This window comes from Trifolium pratense, linkage group LG2, assembly GCF_020283565.1.
Source record: "Trifolium pratense cultivar HEN17-A07 linkage group LG2, ARS_RC_1.1, whole genome shotgun sequence".
NCBI classification, from domain to species: Eukaryota; Viridiplantae; Streptophyta; class Magnoliopsida; order Fabales; family Fabaceae; genus Trifolium; species Trifolium pratense.
In genome coordinates, this window is record NC_060060.1 from 23,084,544 (window position 1) to 23,103,312 (window position 18,769).

The 18,769-nt window shown below is 34.5% G+C and overlaps 2 protein-coding genes across 2 annotated transcripts; both read right to left on the reverse strand.

The window, feature by feature from the left end:
• Positions 1 to 1,274: 1,274 nt before the first annotated feature.
• On the reverse strand, positions 1,275 to 10,837 carry LOC123908328 (binding partner of ACD11 1). The gene is made up of 5 exons (XM_045958944.1): positions 10,720 to 10,837; positions 10,503 to 10,629; positions 7,460 to 7,535; positions 2,088 to 2,201; positions 1,275 to 1,996 (listed from the first exon to the last, which is right to left on the reverse strand). Exons 2-5 carry the CDS (start codon positions 10,619 to 10,621, stop codon positions 1,568 to 1,570), a joined length of 738 nt encoding a protein of 245 aa, XP_045814900.1. The 5' UTR covers positions 10,622 to 10,629; positions 10,720 to 10,837; the 3' UTR covers positions 1,275 to 1,567.
• Positions 10,838 to 16,056: 5,219 nt separating this feature from the next.
• LOC123904408 (xyloglucan endotransglucosylase/hydrolase 2-like) lies at positions 16,057 to 17,944 on the reverse strand. Its single transcript, XM_045954079.1, has 3 exons — positions 17,666 to 17,944; positions 16,972 to 17,165; positions 16,057 to 16,453 (listed from the first exon to the last, which is right to left on the reverse strand). The coding sequence occupies exons 1-3, from the start codon at positions 17,942 to 17,944 to the stop codon at positions 16,057 to 16,059; spliced, it is 870 nt and encodes a 289-aa protein (XP_045810035.1).
• Positions 17,945 to 18,769: the final 825 nt, after the last annotated feature.

The window sequence follows — 18,769 nt, forward strand, 5'->3', positions numbered from 1 at the left end:
CCCAAATCTTTGAATTTAACAATATTATATTTTATTTTAGACTTCTAAATATGTTGAACCGATCCTGAATTTCATTGCATTATTGCAAATAGTTACTGGTATATTCTAGGATGACTCAATGTGTACATAACTCGGTTTCAAAGAAAAAGAGGTCACACTCTCGTATAAAATTTGCTACCCAACAAATAGTGTATTAAAATGACACGGTACACTCTTAAATTTTGATTTTGACATTAAATTTGAAACTATCCAAAACAGGATCATACAAAGTAATCAGGCTCAATTTTTTAAAATAAAAGAAAGTTCAAGGAATATAGAGAATGTGTGTTTGTATTACACGTTCCTTGTTTCCTCTAATTAATGCAAATACATGAATGGTTGAGGAAGTTAAGGTCTTAATCAAGAGATAAATTATGCATGGTTTAGTGTTGAGCTTTTATTCTTTGAAAAGGAAAAAACAAGGAAGGGCCTTCTTATTTTACGAAGAAAAAAGGGATGAATTTTGTCTTTAGAAAAAACATGTAATCAAGGACCCTCGGTAATAATCTAAATGTAGTCATAATGGAATCTTATAAAGTCATGAAAATTGTTTCAATACTCAATCTCTCATGCTCCCTCGGGAGCTTTTTATAAACCCTCCAAGTGGAGAAACATCGGTCCAATCGACACAAGCATGTTTCCCTCCAACGCATTCATAATTTTTTATTTAAAATTTGAAATTTGTGGGTTTTGGTGTTTTGCTTGTAAGAGGAAGCATGCATTGATAATTGTATATTTGACCTTTTATGTTTATTTTAAAAAAAAAAAAAACATGCATTGATGGTGATTTGTCAACTACTGATTTTTTTTTGGCAAGTATATTTCTGCAATGACTTTAGAGATGGGACACACTCCTCCCTAATGGCATGTTGGGACCCCAGATTATTAAGTCTCAATCCACACGACTAAACAAGTCTGAATATCAAGCCAAATTTATTTGAACGCAGAAATGAATTTGATCTTTCAAAAATATATACCATTAAATTAATATATTGTATAAATATATAAAATATCTTCAAAATAATTCAAATAGTATATGAAGAAATAAAAAAAGTGAGTGAAATATCAAATATGTATAAAAAATCAATCCATTTAACCTTACCAATCATAACTACTTCAAACCCTTACAACCTGCCATAGCAACGTACTATAAATTTAAGATGATAATTTAGTTATTATAGAATAATGGAAGGTTTCATTTCATTTCATATTCATCATTGTATAGGTTTCTCAAATATTTGTTCATGTGATTTTCTTGCAGTAAAAATAATTGATGGCAAGGGACTACATACAATTCAACTATCCAAGGACCAATTAAAAATATTACGAGAATCAAAAGCAAATCATAGTATTTTTTCGGATTAAAACCGATACAAATTTTCTGTAGGGACTAGCACCAAAGAAAGTATACAAGGTAGGAACTAAAGTATTATTATTATACACTATTGATGCTGTAAAAGTTAGAGAAGCTATATGGCAGAGGCAGACATATACACAACCAATGTAAGACTAGAGCAATTTCATTGCCTTACTGCTTAGTACCACGGTTACCCAAATCAGATGCAGCTTGAGCCGCTCGGGTTAGAGCACCGGACATCCACAAGGCTCCCTTCGAAAAATAGCTACTATTTACCACAGAGTTTGCGGCCGCAGCTACTGATCTTCCAGTTGCAGATGCAGCTGCCTTGGTTGTTTCAGAGACATTGTACATCTGATCGACAGATTTAACAGCTTCATAACCAGCAGATAGCTTATCAGTAAGGCCAATTCTCTGGCTTAATTCAGAAACCTTGGCTGTTGCAGTGGCAGAAACTCCATGCGACTCATCAAAGTCTTTAGCTTTGGCCAATGCATCCTTACTTAGAACATATCCCTTTGCTAGCATGGTCTTGACGACTTCTTGAGTCATAGTAACTACTTCTCCAGCAGATGATACAAATTGACTGTTATGTTGTGTCTGAAATTGAACATGTACATACATTAAATGCCAACCCATGACCAGAAATATGTATACATTATGAACATCGAAAGAATATAGAAATACATACAGTTGAAGAATACTCATCCTCATGACTATGAGAGGGCCTGTTCCAAAAATCAAATTCATCTTCATATTGCCCCCAGCGTGTTATGCATACACGTTGATCTAAAATTGTGGCTCCCTAACAAAATAAATTGTGAAGAAAGCAATTGTTAACTGTTAAAAATATGAGAGAATGCTTTATTAATTTATTCCTCAGCTCAAGGCTGGTATTTATAATAAAAGTACAACTGGCTATCTCCTTGATTTTAGGAGAAATAAAAGGAAATAATGATATGTTTAAAATAACAAATTAGGAAACTAAATATATTCCAACACCCCCCCTCAAGTTGGTGCATAGATATCTGTCATGCCCAACTTGCCTATCAAATGCTCAAAGGTGGGTCTTGCCAAACTTTTGGTTAAGATATCTGCAGTTTGTTGACTTGAAGTTACAAAAGGTAAACATATGATTCCAGCATCTAACTTCTCTTTTATGAAATGTCGATCAATCTCAATATGCTTGGTTCTGTCATGTTGAACAGGGTTATGAGCTATGCTAATGGCAGCTTTACTGTCAGAGTACAATTTCAACGGAAGCTCAATTTTCATCTTAAGTTCTTCTAAGACTCTATGGATCCATAATCCTTCACATATACCTTGAGCCATAGCTCTAAACTCAGCTTCTGCACTACTTCTTGCTACAACTCCTTGTTTCTTGCTCCTCCATGTCACAAGATTACCCCAAACATAGGCACAATATCCAGAAGTTGATCTTCTATCAGTAATCGAACCTGCCCAATCAGCATCGGTGAAGATAGACACATTTCTTTCATTAGTCTTCCTGAAAAATAATCCTTTTCCGGGAGTTGCCTTTAAATATCTCAGTATCCTATAGACTGCCTCAAGATGTTCCTCAAAAGGAGAATGCATAAACTGGCTTACTACACTAACTGAGAACGCAATGTCTGGTCTGGTATGTGACAGATAAATCAATTTCCCAACCAATCTCTGGTATCTTCCGGTATCAACAGGAACATTACCTTTTTCCCAAAGTTTTGCATTAGGATCCATAGGGGTATCTGCCGGTCGACATCCACTCATTCCCGTTTCTTTCAATAAATCGATGATGTATTTCTGCTGGGAAACAACAATACCATCTTTTGATCGAGCAACCTCCATACCAAGAAAATATCTCATGGATCCCAAGTCCTTGATTTCAAAGTCTGCTGCTAATTTCTCTTTTACTCTTCCCATTTCAACTGTATCATTTCCGGTAAGAACAATATCATCAACATAAACAATCAGGACAGCTACTTTCCCATCTTGGGAGAACTTTGTGAACAAGGTGTGGTCAGCCTGCCCTTGAACGTACCCTTGTTTCTTCATGGACTGAGTGAATTTTTCAAACCAAGCTCTAGGAGATTGTTTTAATCCATACAAAGACCTATTTAGTTTGCATACGTTTGATCCAAACCTGTCTTCAAAACCAGGAGGAATGTCCATATATACTTCTTCTTCTAAATCACCATTGAGAAAGGCATTCTTAACATCTAACTGATGTAGAGGCCAATCCAGGTTAGCTGCAACAGATAAGAGAATTCTAACAGTATTCAATTTAGCAACAGGAGCAAATGTCTCTGAGTAGTCTATACCATAGGTCTGAGTAAACCCCTTAGCTACCAATCGAGCCTTATACCTTTCAATTGACCCATCTGAATTATACTTCACAGTAAACACCCATTTGCATCCAACTGTCTTCTTCCCATCCGGTAGTGTCATAATACTCCAAGTTTTGTTCTTTTCAAGGGCTTTCATCTCCTCAAGTACAGCTTCCCTCCACTTTGGAACTTCTAGAGCAACCTGTACATTTTTTGGAATTTCTACACTAGACAATTTTGAGGTGAAAGCAGAAAATGATGAAGACAATTTTGAATATGATATGAAATTAGACAAGGGATGTTTAGTGCAAGATCTAACAGGTTTTCTAACAGCAACTGGATCATCTATATCGGGATACAAGATACGACTCTCAGAAACAGAGATAGACTTACCTTTTCGGTTTTTAGGAGGTTGATCATTCCCCGGTTCAGATTCATGACACTGTTGAGATGTGGACTCATCACTTCCTTTGTGATTCTTTCTCACAAAGACCTTTCCTTTCCAAATGTTGTTTTCTGCTTCAAACCTATTCTCTTTAGATGACTCACTACTTTGTGGCATTTCAATTAGATCATCATTATTACTTTGAAAATTCTCATGATTTTCTTCATGAGAAAATGTAGGCTCAGATTCACCAAGTTCCTTACTCATAGCAGGAGTAGGCTCAGATAAAGAATCATGGCCATTTTCTGTTGGTGCAAAACTGTAAGTCTTAGAACTTTCTGATTCCGGCAAAGATAAATTATTAAAAAAACTCATGTCCTCGGTTTGAAACGAGTCTTCCTTTGAATTCCCCCCCTGAAGATGAGTATCATCAAAAAAATACTTGTTTTCAAAAAATGTAACGTCCATAGTGACATACATTTTCTTGTTTTTTGGATCAAAACATTTATATCCCTTCTGGGTTGGGGAGTATCCAACAAAAACACATTTTATAGCACGTGGTTCGAGTTTTCCAACATTCTTATGTTCATGTACAAAGGCTGTGCAACCAAAAATTTTTAATATTAAATCATTTGAAACACGAGAACTAGGAAAACATTCTTTGAAAGTATCAATTGGAGTTTGAAAATTGAGAACTTTTGAAGGCATTCTGTTAATTAAATAGGCAGCAGTCAAAACCGCTTCACCCCACAAATAGTTTGGTACTTTACTTGAGAAAAGTAAGGCTCTAGCTACCTCCAATAAATGTCTATTTTTTCTTTCTGCAACTCCATTTTGTTGGGGAGTATTAGGACAAGAACTTTGATGTATAATTCCATTTTTAAGAAAAAAATCACTCAAATTAGCGTTAAAATATTCTTTGCCATTATCACTTCTAAAGACTTGAATATTAGTTTGATATTGGTTTTGCACCATTGTACAAAAATCTTTTACAGCCTGACAAACATCAGATTTCCCCTTTAACAAGTACACCCAACATACCCTTGAATGGTCATCGATAAAGGTGATAAACCATTTCTTAAGAGATAGTGTACTTGTACGGTTAGGGCCCCAAACATCACTGTGAATAATAGAAAAAGGTTTTGATGGTTTGTAAGGCTGTATTGCAAAATGGGAACGATGATGTTTCGCAAATTCACATGCTTCACATTTAAACAAAGAAATATCCTTATTACGAAATAACTTTGGAAACAAGTGTTTTAAATAGGGAAAACTAGGATGACCTAATCGTAAATGCCATAACATAATATTGTCATCATGATTATTCAAAACAGAAAAAGACTCAAAGCAGGAACTTATTGTTTCAGAAGGTAGTTGTGATGCAGATCCAATGTCAAAGTAGTAGAGTCCTCCACTCTCCTCAGCGCTGCCAATCATCTTTCCCGAGTTCAAATCCTGAAAGACACAATGAGATCGGAAAAAATTAGTTTGACAATTTATATCTTGGGCTAACTTACTAACGGACATTAGACTACAGGACAAGTTGGGAACATGAAGGACATTTTTAAGAGTTAACATTGGAGACAACACAACTGACCCTTTACCGGCAATGGCTGAAAAAGAGCCATCTGCGACTTTTATTTTTTGATTACCTGCACATGGACTATATGAAGAGAACAAAGCGGATTCACCTGTCATGTGATCAGAGGCACCGGAATCTACTATCCAAGTATGATTGGGACTGACACTAAGAAAAACAGAGTTACCTTTTGTTGCTACAGAGCAAGAGGGAGTTTGAGACTCGAGGAGTTTGAACAGTTTCTCTAGTTGTTCCGTAGTGAATGGACCCTGAGTTGAAGTAGATTGTTGTCCTTGATCAGAATTACTTGCTTGGAATGCACGACCACCTTTCTTCTTCTTCCAATTAGGAGTCCAGTTAGGAGGTTTGCCTTTGAGCTTCCAACACTCTTCACGCGTATGCCATTCGCGGTTGCAGTAATCACATCGAGGAACTTCGTCTGGTTTTTTTCCTTCGTAGGGGTTTCTAGTTGCCAAAGCTGAGCCTTCAGATTCAGAGATGCGAGGTGTCTTGCCCATCATAATTCCTTGTCGTGCCTCCTCCCTTTTTATTTCTGCAAAAGTTTCACGAAGAGTTGGCAATGGAACCTTTCCCAAAACTCGACCTCTTACCTCATCAAGGTCTTTATTCAGCCCAGCGAGAAACATGAACACACGATCATTCTCTTGCCTCTTTAGAAATAAAACACTATCTTCTGCGCATTTCCAATTGTCATCATAACAAAGATCCAACTCTTGCCACAAGGTCAGCAACTCATTGTAATAAGTAGTTACATTCCGGTCACCTTGCTTAGCATGCCATAATCGTGACTTTAAACCAAAGATTTGAGAGGCGTTTTGGATATCAGAGTATGTTTCCTTAACAGCTTCCCACACATCCTTTGCTGAAGGCAAAAACATGTAAGGCTTGCCTATGCCAGGTTCCATAGTGCTTACTAACCAGGCAATAATCATGGAGTTTTCAGACTTCCATTGTTGGTGAAGTGGGTCTCCTTGTGCCGGTTCAGCGAAATCACCCGTCAAAAAACCAAGTCTTCCTTTGCCATCCAATACCAATCGAACAGTTTGGGCCCATTGATTATAGTTATTCCCGTTCATCTTAGGAATATCGACCTTGAGGGAGGAACCCTCCTTGTCTTTGAAGCCTGTGTTGAAATCCCTGTCACCATAAACAGGTTTATTCTTGTTTTCGTTGTTTCCGCCATTACCGCTACTGGTAGCGATAAAGTCTGGTATCTTTCCGAAGTCTGGTATCCCACCACCACGGCCACCACCGTCTCCGCGGCCAGCTCCTTCTACGCGGCCACCTCCTCCGTTTCCGCGGCCAGCACTTGCAGGTTGGCCATCGTTATTGACCGAGGATCCGGTATAGGCCTGGCCTAGGGAAGGCCACTTGTTGTGGTCGGCCATGAGAGGCTAAACGGGTATGGGAATGGGTCGGGTAAAATAACGGAAAGCTTTACAGTAGCACTCTAACCCTAACCCTAACCTAGGTCTCGTGATACCATGTTAAAAATATGAGAGAATGCTTTATTAATTTATTCCTCAGCTCAAGGCTGGTATTTATAATAAAAGTACAACTGGCTATCTCCTTGATTTTAGGAGAAATAAAAGGAAATAATGATATGTTTAAAATAACAAATTAGGAAACTAAATATATTCCAACATTAACATATCATGAGCTTTTCATTGATTCAACTGAATGTTCAGTTGCCATAAGATCATTCCAGCTTTAATATTATAAGTATTCTACATGAGTTAAATAAATATACTCACACTGAGTAAGCATGCAGTTTCTTGAGAATATGCATCTTTGAAGGTCACATAAGCAGTACAAGCATAATCACCAGACCTGTCCGGGGAAAATAACCAAGTAACATATATCAAATTCTAAATACGACGCCAAATACAATTCATATCTACAAATGAATAACAATATACAATACAAGTAATTCCAGATCAACTACTCAACAGATATTATCAACAATTCAACATCAATGATCAATGCTTCTTTTACACGTGGGAATGTAAAATAATCCCTTCAGCAAAGCTACTAATAGACTTCATACAAAATTCTAATACACAGTACGTACTTACAAGTTACAATCAATTTCAAAATGTCTTATGGACTTAGTTTCCAGGTTAAATATTATTCAGCAAATTTTGGTAAGCTAAGATGCAAAAAGAGAGGAAAAAAATAAAATAAAATAAAATTAGGTTCAAGTCAAAAAGAAGCAATTAGTCATTACAGTGTCTCCCAATTTGGATGTCGGTCATATAATAGTTAATTATTCTTAGATGTCATGTCCATTGATATATTTTCACTCTTATGGATTTAGGTAACTACTGAGAGAACCTAACTCTTATGGATTTAGGTAACTACTGAGAGAACCTATGTGTGGGGTGGGGGTGGTATGTTTTGCACTCAATTTGGTTTTAGCCCCATATTGTAACTAGAATATTAGTTTGGTCTGTTTTTGTTAGCTAGTCTGGGAGGGAACCTATGGGGGGAGGTAGTTAGGACAGAAAATGCATGCTGCCTATAAATAGAGAGGGGATCATCTTGTCATTTTGACTTTTAAGAGGACTAGGACCTTTTGGCATTGAGAAGTACGCAGGCCCTCGAAATGCTGCAATAGTTGGTAATCAAAGGGGTTTCTTCCCCATTTTCAGTAACAATATATCAGTTGGTTCTATCATAGTTCCTATATTTTATACTCTTACTCAGTAAGGTATTGGTTAGCGATGACCAAGAACCGGAATCCGCTCTATGAACTGATCAACTCGAACGAAACCGATATGAAAAATCTGGTTTCACTTACTGGTCAGGTTCAGTTATCTTAATCTCTAACCCGATGTGTTTGGTTAAGTACCACGTTAAAATAGTGAGCCCCAATAAACCTGAATAAGCCAATTGATGGTAGGCAAGCGCCTTATGTTTCATTCTCTCAGTCAGGTTTGCTTTGCCTCTTCATCTTGCAATTTCTCCCTCCTAAGATTTCCCTTGCTCTTTCCCTTATTCTTGCAACTTTCCATCAGCAGCTGCACACTGGAAGCCACGATCTGTGTTCAACTGTTCATTTCCTTGTGTTGTGTTCCTTAACTATACGATTCTGCCGATTAACATTCTGTGTGCCACCATATTTGTTAGGCACCAGGTTTGGACCTCAGCCCAACTAATGTGCTCAAAAGTGGAATGACAATTATTTAAAGGAGAAGGATACCCAGAGAGAAGGATTCGGTATCTTTTCTGTTAGGAACCTTTTAGGTTGGGCAGAGAGAGATTTATCTCAATCTTGTTTAGTACATAATACTCTCATTTTATACTATTCTGAATTACGGGTTCTCATCAATATTAGTGCAACAATATAGTTTGCGAGAAAGAAATGAAACAAGTGGTTTCACCAGGTGAAATCAATGGCACAATGAGACTGTTCTTATTATTTTATCTCACACTACATTAATGCAGCGATAGATTTCCAGTAGGAATCTGTGTGGTAGCAAGGACTTGTTCAGGTTGGACCTGCAGTTCATGTGCATCTGACAATTCAAACCGTAGTAGTTGTGTGCTTAGATAAATTAATGAAAGTGTGAACTCTGCTGGCTTCAGGTGATTCCAACCTGAATGCAACATTTGCAGTCCTCTCTAATCTCTAGCACCTTATAAGGGCCAAAGAAACAAGCACTGAGTTTTTTATTAGGTTTCCTGGCCTACATGTACAATTTGTATGATTGTATCTTTATAAAATAAAAAAAGTAATCCATCCCATACGTAAAACTCCAATTCTCTTCGGGGCTTATTGGCATGGCCAGGTAACCGGTCCTTAGCATTTTATTGGTCAGTATGCATTTTATTGGGTAACCACTTTCATGTGTCATCTTATTCCTAAATATATTAGAGAGATCTAGGGCCCTCCCTTCTCTTTTCTGAGTTACAATTTCAGTGCCTTTCGCTCTTAAATTTTTCTGTTTATTCTTTCAGCCGAACAAACTCTTAACAAAAGTCAGCTACAATTTCGTCTATCTACAGCTTTCACTTAACTTAATTACATAATAGATTATTTTCCTTAACTTCTCTATAATGTTTCCTCAGGTAAACCGTTATAACTAAGGGGTTCAATCTATCAACATGCCACTCAAATTTGGTCACTAATAATATGGACTCGATTCCTCGTCAACCCAAACCAACCCTCCTTGCGGCTAGTGGTTACCCAACTGACCCGTGGTACCAATCTATAACTCTTTGATTTCTATGAGAATTGGTCCCTAAGGGGCCAAAATTCAAATAAATCAAACTATAAGGACCAAATCCAAACCAGGTACTACTGGAGCCTGGAGATACTAATTTACTATTTTAACCTATGAATCAATTGAAGGCTGATTCATCCGTATCCGACCACAATTTAAAACCTCGGTGATGATATAAAGAATACGTCTACACACACATTTAGAAATGGATTATGCTAGGTTCCAGAATTGTTGATGAACATAAGAACAACGAATATAATTCACGAACAATTCCATTCAATGATCTCTAATTAACTTCAATATAAGTTAACCAAACCTATTTAGTTTATTAGTTAGCATATGCAAAATCACTAACCGAATCAGTTATAATTAGTTTAATAATCAGTTAATTAGTTTAACCCAATTATACCCCTAATTTCACAATTAACAAATCATGCATTCATAATGTAAACAATAACTAAAATCAAACACTACATAAATAAATCTTATCTAAGCCAAGAAGCATTAAAAAAAAATCAAGAATAAAAAGTTACCTAATTTAACATTTATGATTTAAAATAATCATTTTTACCTGATAATTTCAACATGATGAATAGCACCAGAGAAAGCAAAAAATTCATAGACATCTTTATCAGTGGCGTTGGGTGAAAGACCAGTAACTTCAACAGTGTATCCATAATCAGAACTCATTGTTTTCGCTGATATATGCATAGAAGAAATAAATAATTAAAATTAAAATAAAGAAAAGAAAAGAGCGATGAGTGAATTTGCGAGTTGAATGAACGTACCAGGTTTGAGATCAAAGAAGAAAACGATGCAACTGAGTCAGAGAAGAGTCTCGAGACTCAGTGTTCTGTTGACAATGTTTCTAACGCGAGTAAGAAATCAATCATCAATCAATCAATCAATCAATCAATCAATAAGAAAATCAATAAGAAAAATCGATACCTATGGAAAAATCAAAATTGCCCTTTCCTAATAATTTGACACATGTTCAAATTAATGGTATTTATTGTCCAAAAACATAAAAAGGAGTGCTACTACCAACACACTTTTTTTTTGGGAAAATGTTAACATGTGCACCAAAGGCACATGTTAAGGAAGCAAAAGTAGAAATAATATATTAAAATTTGTGTATTTAACTTTTTAAACATTAAATTTTTTTCTAAAATTAAATACAATTTTCTATATTTAGAATCTTAACATGTGTCATTGGTGCACATGTTAACATGACCTTTTTTTTTTTTTGAAAAAGGCAAATTAGCATTAAAAGCAAAAAGTCTTGTGTACAAGATATAAAACAAGCTCTAATTGATACAGTCATACAGGACACCAGTTCAGAATAAAATGCACCAATACAATGGAACTCACTAAGCAATAGCTAAGAATACAACATCAATATTACTAAGCAGTTAAAATACCAGCGACAATTATACACCACTTAGCCATTGCTGAGAATGAAAAGCAGCAGCAGGCTCCATCACAGGAGAATTGCCTCCCTTTCTTATAAAATCAACACTTTCTAGTCAGCTGGATAACAATCAAATGCAAAAAAGACAATCCAAGTCAGCTAATCAGGATCATAAGCAAGCAAACAGTCTACAAATGAGATGAGCAATCTGTCCGCGACAATAACAGCTATACCGCAGCGCACCAACAGCTTTCCGCAAAACAAACAATCTGCCTTTACAAGGCAACGGTATCGCGGTACACCAATAGTTTCCGCAAACAAAAATTTTCATCGACTGCTTTTTTAAATGTGGTACTTTAGGACCTCTCGCCAATGCCACTAGCTATACTCAGGCCCCAGAAACAAAAAGTGTTTCCATCCCAAGCCGATCCGGGCAAGACATTTTTGAGGTACAACCAAGGCACCAGCACAAAAAAGACACAGTCTGTAGCTGGAGATACACACAACACTAGATTTACAGCCCAACACCATATGCACCATAATCGAACACAAGTCTCAGCAAAAGCCTACTCCATAATCAATAAAGTCTGAGCATAGAGATCGCCTTCTATAGTAAATGAATCCAAAAATGAGCAATGTTAACTGCAGCCTGTTACACTGCACCAAAGAAAGTCTTCAAAAAATGCGCCAAATAATGAAGCCGAAAAGTCCCTTGATCCTAGGCAGAGCTGAGAGCGCAACCATTACTGAACTGGACATCCTAAACATACTCTAGGATTCAAACACCAATGAGCCATATTATACTCTAGATTACTAGTTTTAAACTTCAGCCAATTTCATGATAAAATCTTAATAGATTCTACAATTTTGTCAATCTGCACCTCCTTGTTCTTGAACAGCTTATCATTCCTGGTTTTCCATATGCACCAGATGCTGGCAAACCAAATCACACTGACTCGATCTGCAAATACTCTACCATTACCAATCAAACCTTTAAATTGTTCCAGGTGCGATAATCCTTTGTTATGAAATATCGTCGATACTCCAAGCAGTGGCGGAACCAGGAAATAAAATTAGGGGGGCCGCTAGAAAATTTATAATATATAAATTAAACAAAAAATTAGATTTCATATAAAAATTTAAGTAATAAAAAAATTAAATTGCATACCGTAAGTAATATTCTACGTATGCCAAATGACTTGAAATTATCAATGATTTATTTTAAATTAATACTTGCACAAGTTTAATTTTATAGAACTATATATTTTATCATATTACATGTGTACTTAAAAGAGAATTATTGTTTTTATTTGAAAATAGTTGGCTTGTTTTTTGAAGAAAAAAATAGAAAAAAATTCAACTTTTTAAGAAATAGTTTTATTGATTAAGTGGCTTGAGAAAATGTTTTGGTGTTCAAGTGTGTGGGTTAGAATCTTGGGTAGTGAACATTATGTATTTTCAAAAGAAAAAAGAACAAAAATGAAGACTGGCATAGGTGAGGGTTGAACTTGCGACCATCAAGAGCAAAAGAAGGGCATCTCTCTCCAGAACCACCAGGCTACGCGTTACTTATCAACATATGTGTGCAACAACAAATATATATAGGTTTCAAAGTAGGAAAATACAAAGGGTATTAAAGTAATTTCTCATTTTTTCGGGGTTGGCCGCGGCCCACCCCAGCCACCCCCTAGTTCCGCCACTGACTCCAAGCCACTTACCTATCCGATACCAAATCCCTGCAAAAACTGGACACTCAAAAAATAGATGTGAAACTGATTCCTCGAAACCACACTCACCGACACATTGCAAAGACACACTCTTAAACACACTCGTTCATAGGATGTCATGTCACCCATCTTTTTATTTCTTTGACTTGGTTACCGGATATCAAACTGAGAATATTATCTTTTAATTACTTGAACTTTAAAGTTTAAACACTCATCTCCACTCACACCCTCACATACGAAACCCTTCGTCCCTGGCACAAACAAAGCAGAGTGTTTCAGCATAAGATGATAAACAACAAGAAAAAATCAAAACACCATTTCCACATAGTTGTTTAGAATACTTAACCCAATTTAATTTTTGTCCCTTAAACCATTTAAATAGAAGACAAAAAAAAACCTTTCATAAAAAAGAAAAAAAATTCAAAAAACCCAAATTAGAAAATACGTTAATACATTTGCAACTAATGACTTGAACATGAAAATCAATACCTAAATTAAAATACTTGAAAAAGAAATTGAACCTAAATCTAAAACTTGATCTTATAAGGGGAATGTAACTCATATGTAGATCAATACCCAAATCCATGTTATGAGATGAATGAATCTCATATGTAAAAATTGATTCCAAAGAGAAATAGAATCATCACGTCGGTAGTGAATTGGACAACAAAGACGGTTAAAATATTGGATTGGAGCTCATGACAGTTTGGCGACCATGAGAGCTTGGAGTGGGAGAAGACGAAACAACAATTACAATAAAAAAAAATGAAAAATGAAAATTGTAATTTGTTGTCTTTCCACCGGTAGTACCGGTTAATAGGTAAAATAATAAAAAATAAGTGTGACGTGGCATCCTATGAGTGGGTGTGTTTAAGGGAGTGTGTTGCTAGCATTTCTCAAAACATAAAACTCTTTGTAGTAACCATGTTATGTATTTATGATGTAATTTTTGTGAAACTGTTTGTAGGCTATTAATGTTAAGCATCTGTCAATTAGTGAATGTTATTCTAATTATTCTAATTGCTTATACCACTTATTTCTTACTCATACAGTTATTATTTATTGAAGTTCATGTGATCATAACTATATAATATCATAACTATGGCCAAATTGTACTATATGCAACATAAAATTTATGAAACGATGTCCTATATGAAACATACAATATTCTTTCTTAAAGATATTTTTTCCTGTCCAAGATATTCTTCTTTTATTGATTATTTGATTACATAGGACAACTTTTACTATATTAAATTTTCTGATCATACAAACTTTTATTACTATTTCTTTAGTAATATAGTATATTTGGGTCCCTAACAACTTCACTATATTATAAATATATTACATGTGCATCTTGCCTGAATATTATACAATGATGTCATGGCTTACTTTTATGTACAAACTATAACTACATTAGACATGTCTTTGGCAAAAGAAAATTCATTTCTAATTACATTAACATACTCTCAACTTTATTCACAAATGAACACATCATGTAATACCCATTTTCACATAATACCTTCTATTTTGGAATTCAATATTTACAAAATTATTTTAAATATTATTAATCTTTTATAACATCATTGTCCAAGAATAATGGACAAATTAAAATATATCATTGTCAAGTAACATCATAGTTAGCTTCAATAAATAAAGTGATATTAATAAAATTATATCTTGGTTGCCAATATAGGTTGGTGAAAGGTCGTGTATCTTGGCGTTGCCAGTACTATATAGCGATAGCTTTATGAACTGTCACACAAACTGTCGCAATTGGTTGAGCGTTCATTAAGAACCGACGTAACAATAGTTTAAACCGTCGCAAAAAGAAAGTTGTGAGGCAATTTATTTCACCCTTTTGCGGCGATTTAGAACCGTCGCCAGTATGTTTAATATTTTTATTTTTTGATTTACCGAAGTTTTAAACCATTGCAACTCCCTCTTTTTTTACACAATTATCTAGATAATCTAGATAATCTTTCCCATATCGTCGCCTATCTTGATAATCTTCACTAATCAAATGATTTTTATTTTCTTTGGGGGGATGGGTAGGACAACATAGATACCGTAAAGTTTTATTTGTTATAGTATTCAATACACAATTATATAATATGATTAACTTTAAATAAATTTAAATTTTGAATCAATTTTGCACAAGACATTAATATTTGGAAATATTGTTTCAGTTGCTCAACCGTGTTATTCTTTCTCTCCCCTCTCTTCTCTGCCGCATGCAGAAATATTTTTTCCACTTCTTTGTTGCTTTTTTCCTAGTTTATCAATTAGCGAGGGGTGGTTTAGGATCATTTTTGATTTGGAATCACCCCTCATGATTTTTTTATTTTATTTAAATAAGTGTTATTCACATTTTTATTTAGGTTTTATTTAAGTTTATTTTTTTAGTAATTTTTTCATTTGGTGTTATTTTAATCTCGTCTTAGTGTGGAGTCTTTGTTTTTTCATTTGGTGTTGTTTTAATCCCGTCTTAGTACGGTGTTTGTCCCATCTTGGTACGATGTTTGTTTTTGTTCAGATTTGCAGGTTTGTTTCGATCCTAATTCTGTACAGATTCAATGACTTTAACATCATCAACGTTGCAGATCAGGATATACATGATTATTCCGGACATTTGAAGTTTTTCATATTATTTGTAGACTTTGTTATAGACATTAGACCGTTTTATGCTATTAACTCGGATGTCGTGAGTCTGTTTGCAGATTCTTCCTTATTAGTTTTTTGCGAAATTGAATATGTAATGATTTCGATTGATGTATTCCCTATGAATTTGAACGAATGAATGAATATATATCGTTGTTTTTGAGTAAAAAAAAATTGGCACTCGTCTTTTTAATGGGTAACAAATTAACAATTCTACAATAAATAAATTGTACATATTTTTAACAATATAAAACAATAAAAATATGACTTGACGGTATATATTGGGCCACAAGATGCTCCATGATTGCATTAAACATCTAATATTCATCTTAGAAATCAGCTACAAGATTTTTTGTCTTGCGGCATTCATGAGGAAGACCACGAGCATAACGTGTAAAATCACGACAATAATCATAAACAACCCATTTTGAATGAATTACTTTAAGTTGCTTCCTTATTTTAGAACTAAGACCTTTATTTTTTCCACCATTGAAACTTAAGCATTTACTTGATGGACCAGTAATGCATGCGTTGGCATTGAAGTTTCTAAATCCAGCTGTGAATGGAGCCTTTGACCAATCAATTTTTACTTTTCCACCTCTTGTTGCCCATGTATCTCCATTCCACAGTGTTGTGTATAATTTCATTGGCTGCATTATTGGGAATGCAACACCAATGTCTTGTCTATTATGTATCACTCTTATGGGTATGTTATCCACCAATATTCTGCATAGAATCCAAACAAGTGATATACTTATATATATGTACATTGTTTGCTCTATATATATAATTTTACTTCTTTTTTACACTCTTTTAGAGTTAACTTTTGTTAAGGAAATTAAACTCTTGTCAATCAGATCAAGGAACATAGATTTATGATAACGATAGAATCACATAATTTGGTTTGCAATGTTGTGGCACCCAATCATCCATTTGGGTAAATTTGTGTAGGTTTTAATTAACAATTAATTTCTAATCGGTGTTATCAATAGTTAATGTATTAAAATTTTGTGTAATCTAATATATATAATTTGGGATATAAATTAACTCGGGTATTAGGTCTTGAAGAAATTTTAAATAGTGGTTTCAAAACTTGAATTCAGTGACGAGAGGTACCACATTTAGTGGATGAAATGTCTTGAATAAAATTATGTACCTTCAATCGAGAGGGAACCCGTGAAAAACCAAATAAAAAGAATCCTAATAATATTAAAGAAAATTTAATTAGAAAATATACGACTTACATTATGCGTTGAGGATTCCAATCAATAGAGTAAGTGTGAAAATCTTGTGTGGGATCAAACCAAAGATAGAATTGCACCTCATGACCTCCAATACCATTGGCATATAAATTGGTTGAGAGAATATATGGATCACCAGACAAGTTGCCCAAAAATTCTATATCAATCTCGTCATGGTGTGGTCCTTGAGAACTTAGCTGCATATATATACGTATATCAAATTAAATAGACATACAATAAGTAAAAACTTCTTACATTATGCAATGTTTTAGTGTGTGTAACCCTAATGGTTTTAATTAGTTTTCCCTATCTATAATTTATGCCACAATATAAAGATTTCAATTGGCTTTCTTGTGGTTCAGTTCTCGATGACAATTGGATCAAAATCAAACGATCTATATTTCAAACTTGATATTTTTAAACTGATGTTCAAATTGATTCGGGCATTGTCAGGTCTAGATCAAACTGATGTTCAAATTGTATGAAATTGTAATTATAGAAAGTCAAAATCCACAGTATAATTGTTTTATAAGTCCCTGCAACAACATCACAACTATAATTCAACCACATCGATCACATTACCGTACGCGTATTATACAGGTTTGCACCGCAATTGCAATTGTAACTCAAAACTATTATAAATGTGAATTAAGAAATTGTATATATGGGAGCAATTTTGTAAAAAAACAAAACATACATAAATTGTAGTGACAGTGCCTGCAGAGTTCCCTGGCACAAGTTTTATTTGCATATCAAATTTTCCAAACAAATATTCATTCTTGGTACCAATGCCAGAGCCAGAATATTCATCCATTGTAAGTGTCATGCTATTGCCACCATCTTGTATGTTAGCCCTTTTATCTCCAAATAGAATATTAAAATCTGTGTTGAAATTTCCACCGTATGCACTTGTGCTAAAGGTTAAGCATAGACAAAGCAAGAGAAACATAGAGTTATTAGCATATGAAGAAGCCATAATTAACTAATGTTTCACTTGCTTGTCAAAAAAAAAAAAGAAAAGAAAAAAAGAAAACAAAAAACAAATGTTTCACTTTGTGTAAGTTGATAAATTAAAATTTTGAAAAGGGATATTTAAATTGAAGATTGTATTAACATAGATTGTCATAATTAGTGCGAAATACATTGGATTCGGATTATAGTTGTCTAAATCTCAATGTTACAATCACAACCAAACAAGTCACCGTTATTTTTAAAAGTTACAACTAAGAGCTTATTGTAGAATCAGAAAATAGGTTTTAATTGGCAATGAGTTTTTATGGCAAAAATATTTATTTATTTTTCTTTGTTTGGATGTTTAATGTTGAAAAGTTTGACTCAAATCAGAATAGCTAAACTAGGTCAATATTATACTTAAAATAAAAGTATCATATATAGAACTAGTTCCCTGCATCTTTTAGCATCCTATATGGTTCAGGATGATAATAATATGGAGTCTCCTCATAATTTTTAGAAGGATACTATTGATATGAATCATACTCATTTGGAGTATAGGAGTTGTTATAACCACGATCAGCCATGGTCCTATATGTGATGAAGAATCTGAAAAAGGATTAAACTTAACGAGAATTTTTTTTTGACTAACAAAGAAGGATTAGTGCAAGCAAAAACAATACAATATAAACAAATATATACAAATACTTAAAAGAATATAAATTGTTGCGATGCTCCAATATCTAAACGTCAGTCCCCGACAACGACACCATTTTGTTGAAGTACAAAAGTAAGTATATTTTTATCGTCTCCACAAGGACTAATGCGATATTGATGTCTTTCAACAATT

Excerpts from the sequence above, each read along its gene's own strand:
- LOC123908328 (XM_045958944.1), bottom strand. The coding sequence starts at position 10,621 with ATGAGTTCTGATTATGGATACACTGTTGAAGTTACTGGTCTTTCACCC. Across the intron at positions 7,536-10,502 it reads CATCATGTTGAAATTATCAG|GTCTGGTGATTATGCTTGTA; the intron begins GTAAAAATGATT and ends TTCCCCGGACAG. Across the intron at positions 1,997-2,087 it reads AGGATGAGTATTCTTCAACT|ACACAACATAACAGTCAATT; the intron begins GTATGTATTTCT and ends GTTCAATTTCAG.
- LOC123904408 (XM_045954079.1), bottom strand. The coding sequence starts at position 17,944 with ATGGCTTCTTCATATGCTAATAACTCTATGTTTCTCTTGCTTTGTCTA. Across the intron at positions 17,166-17,665 it reads GCACTGTCACTACAATTTAT|CTAAGTTCTCAAGGACCACA; the intron begins GTATGTTTTGTT and ends ATATATATGCAG. Across the intron at positions 16,454-16,971 it reads TGGAATCCTCAACGCATAAT|AATATTGGTGGATAACATAC; the intron begins GTAAGTCGTATA and ends GATTCTATGCAG.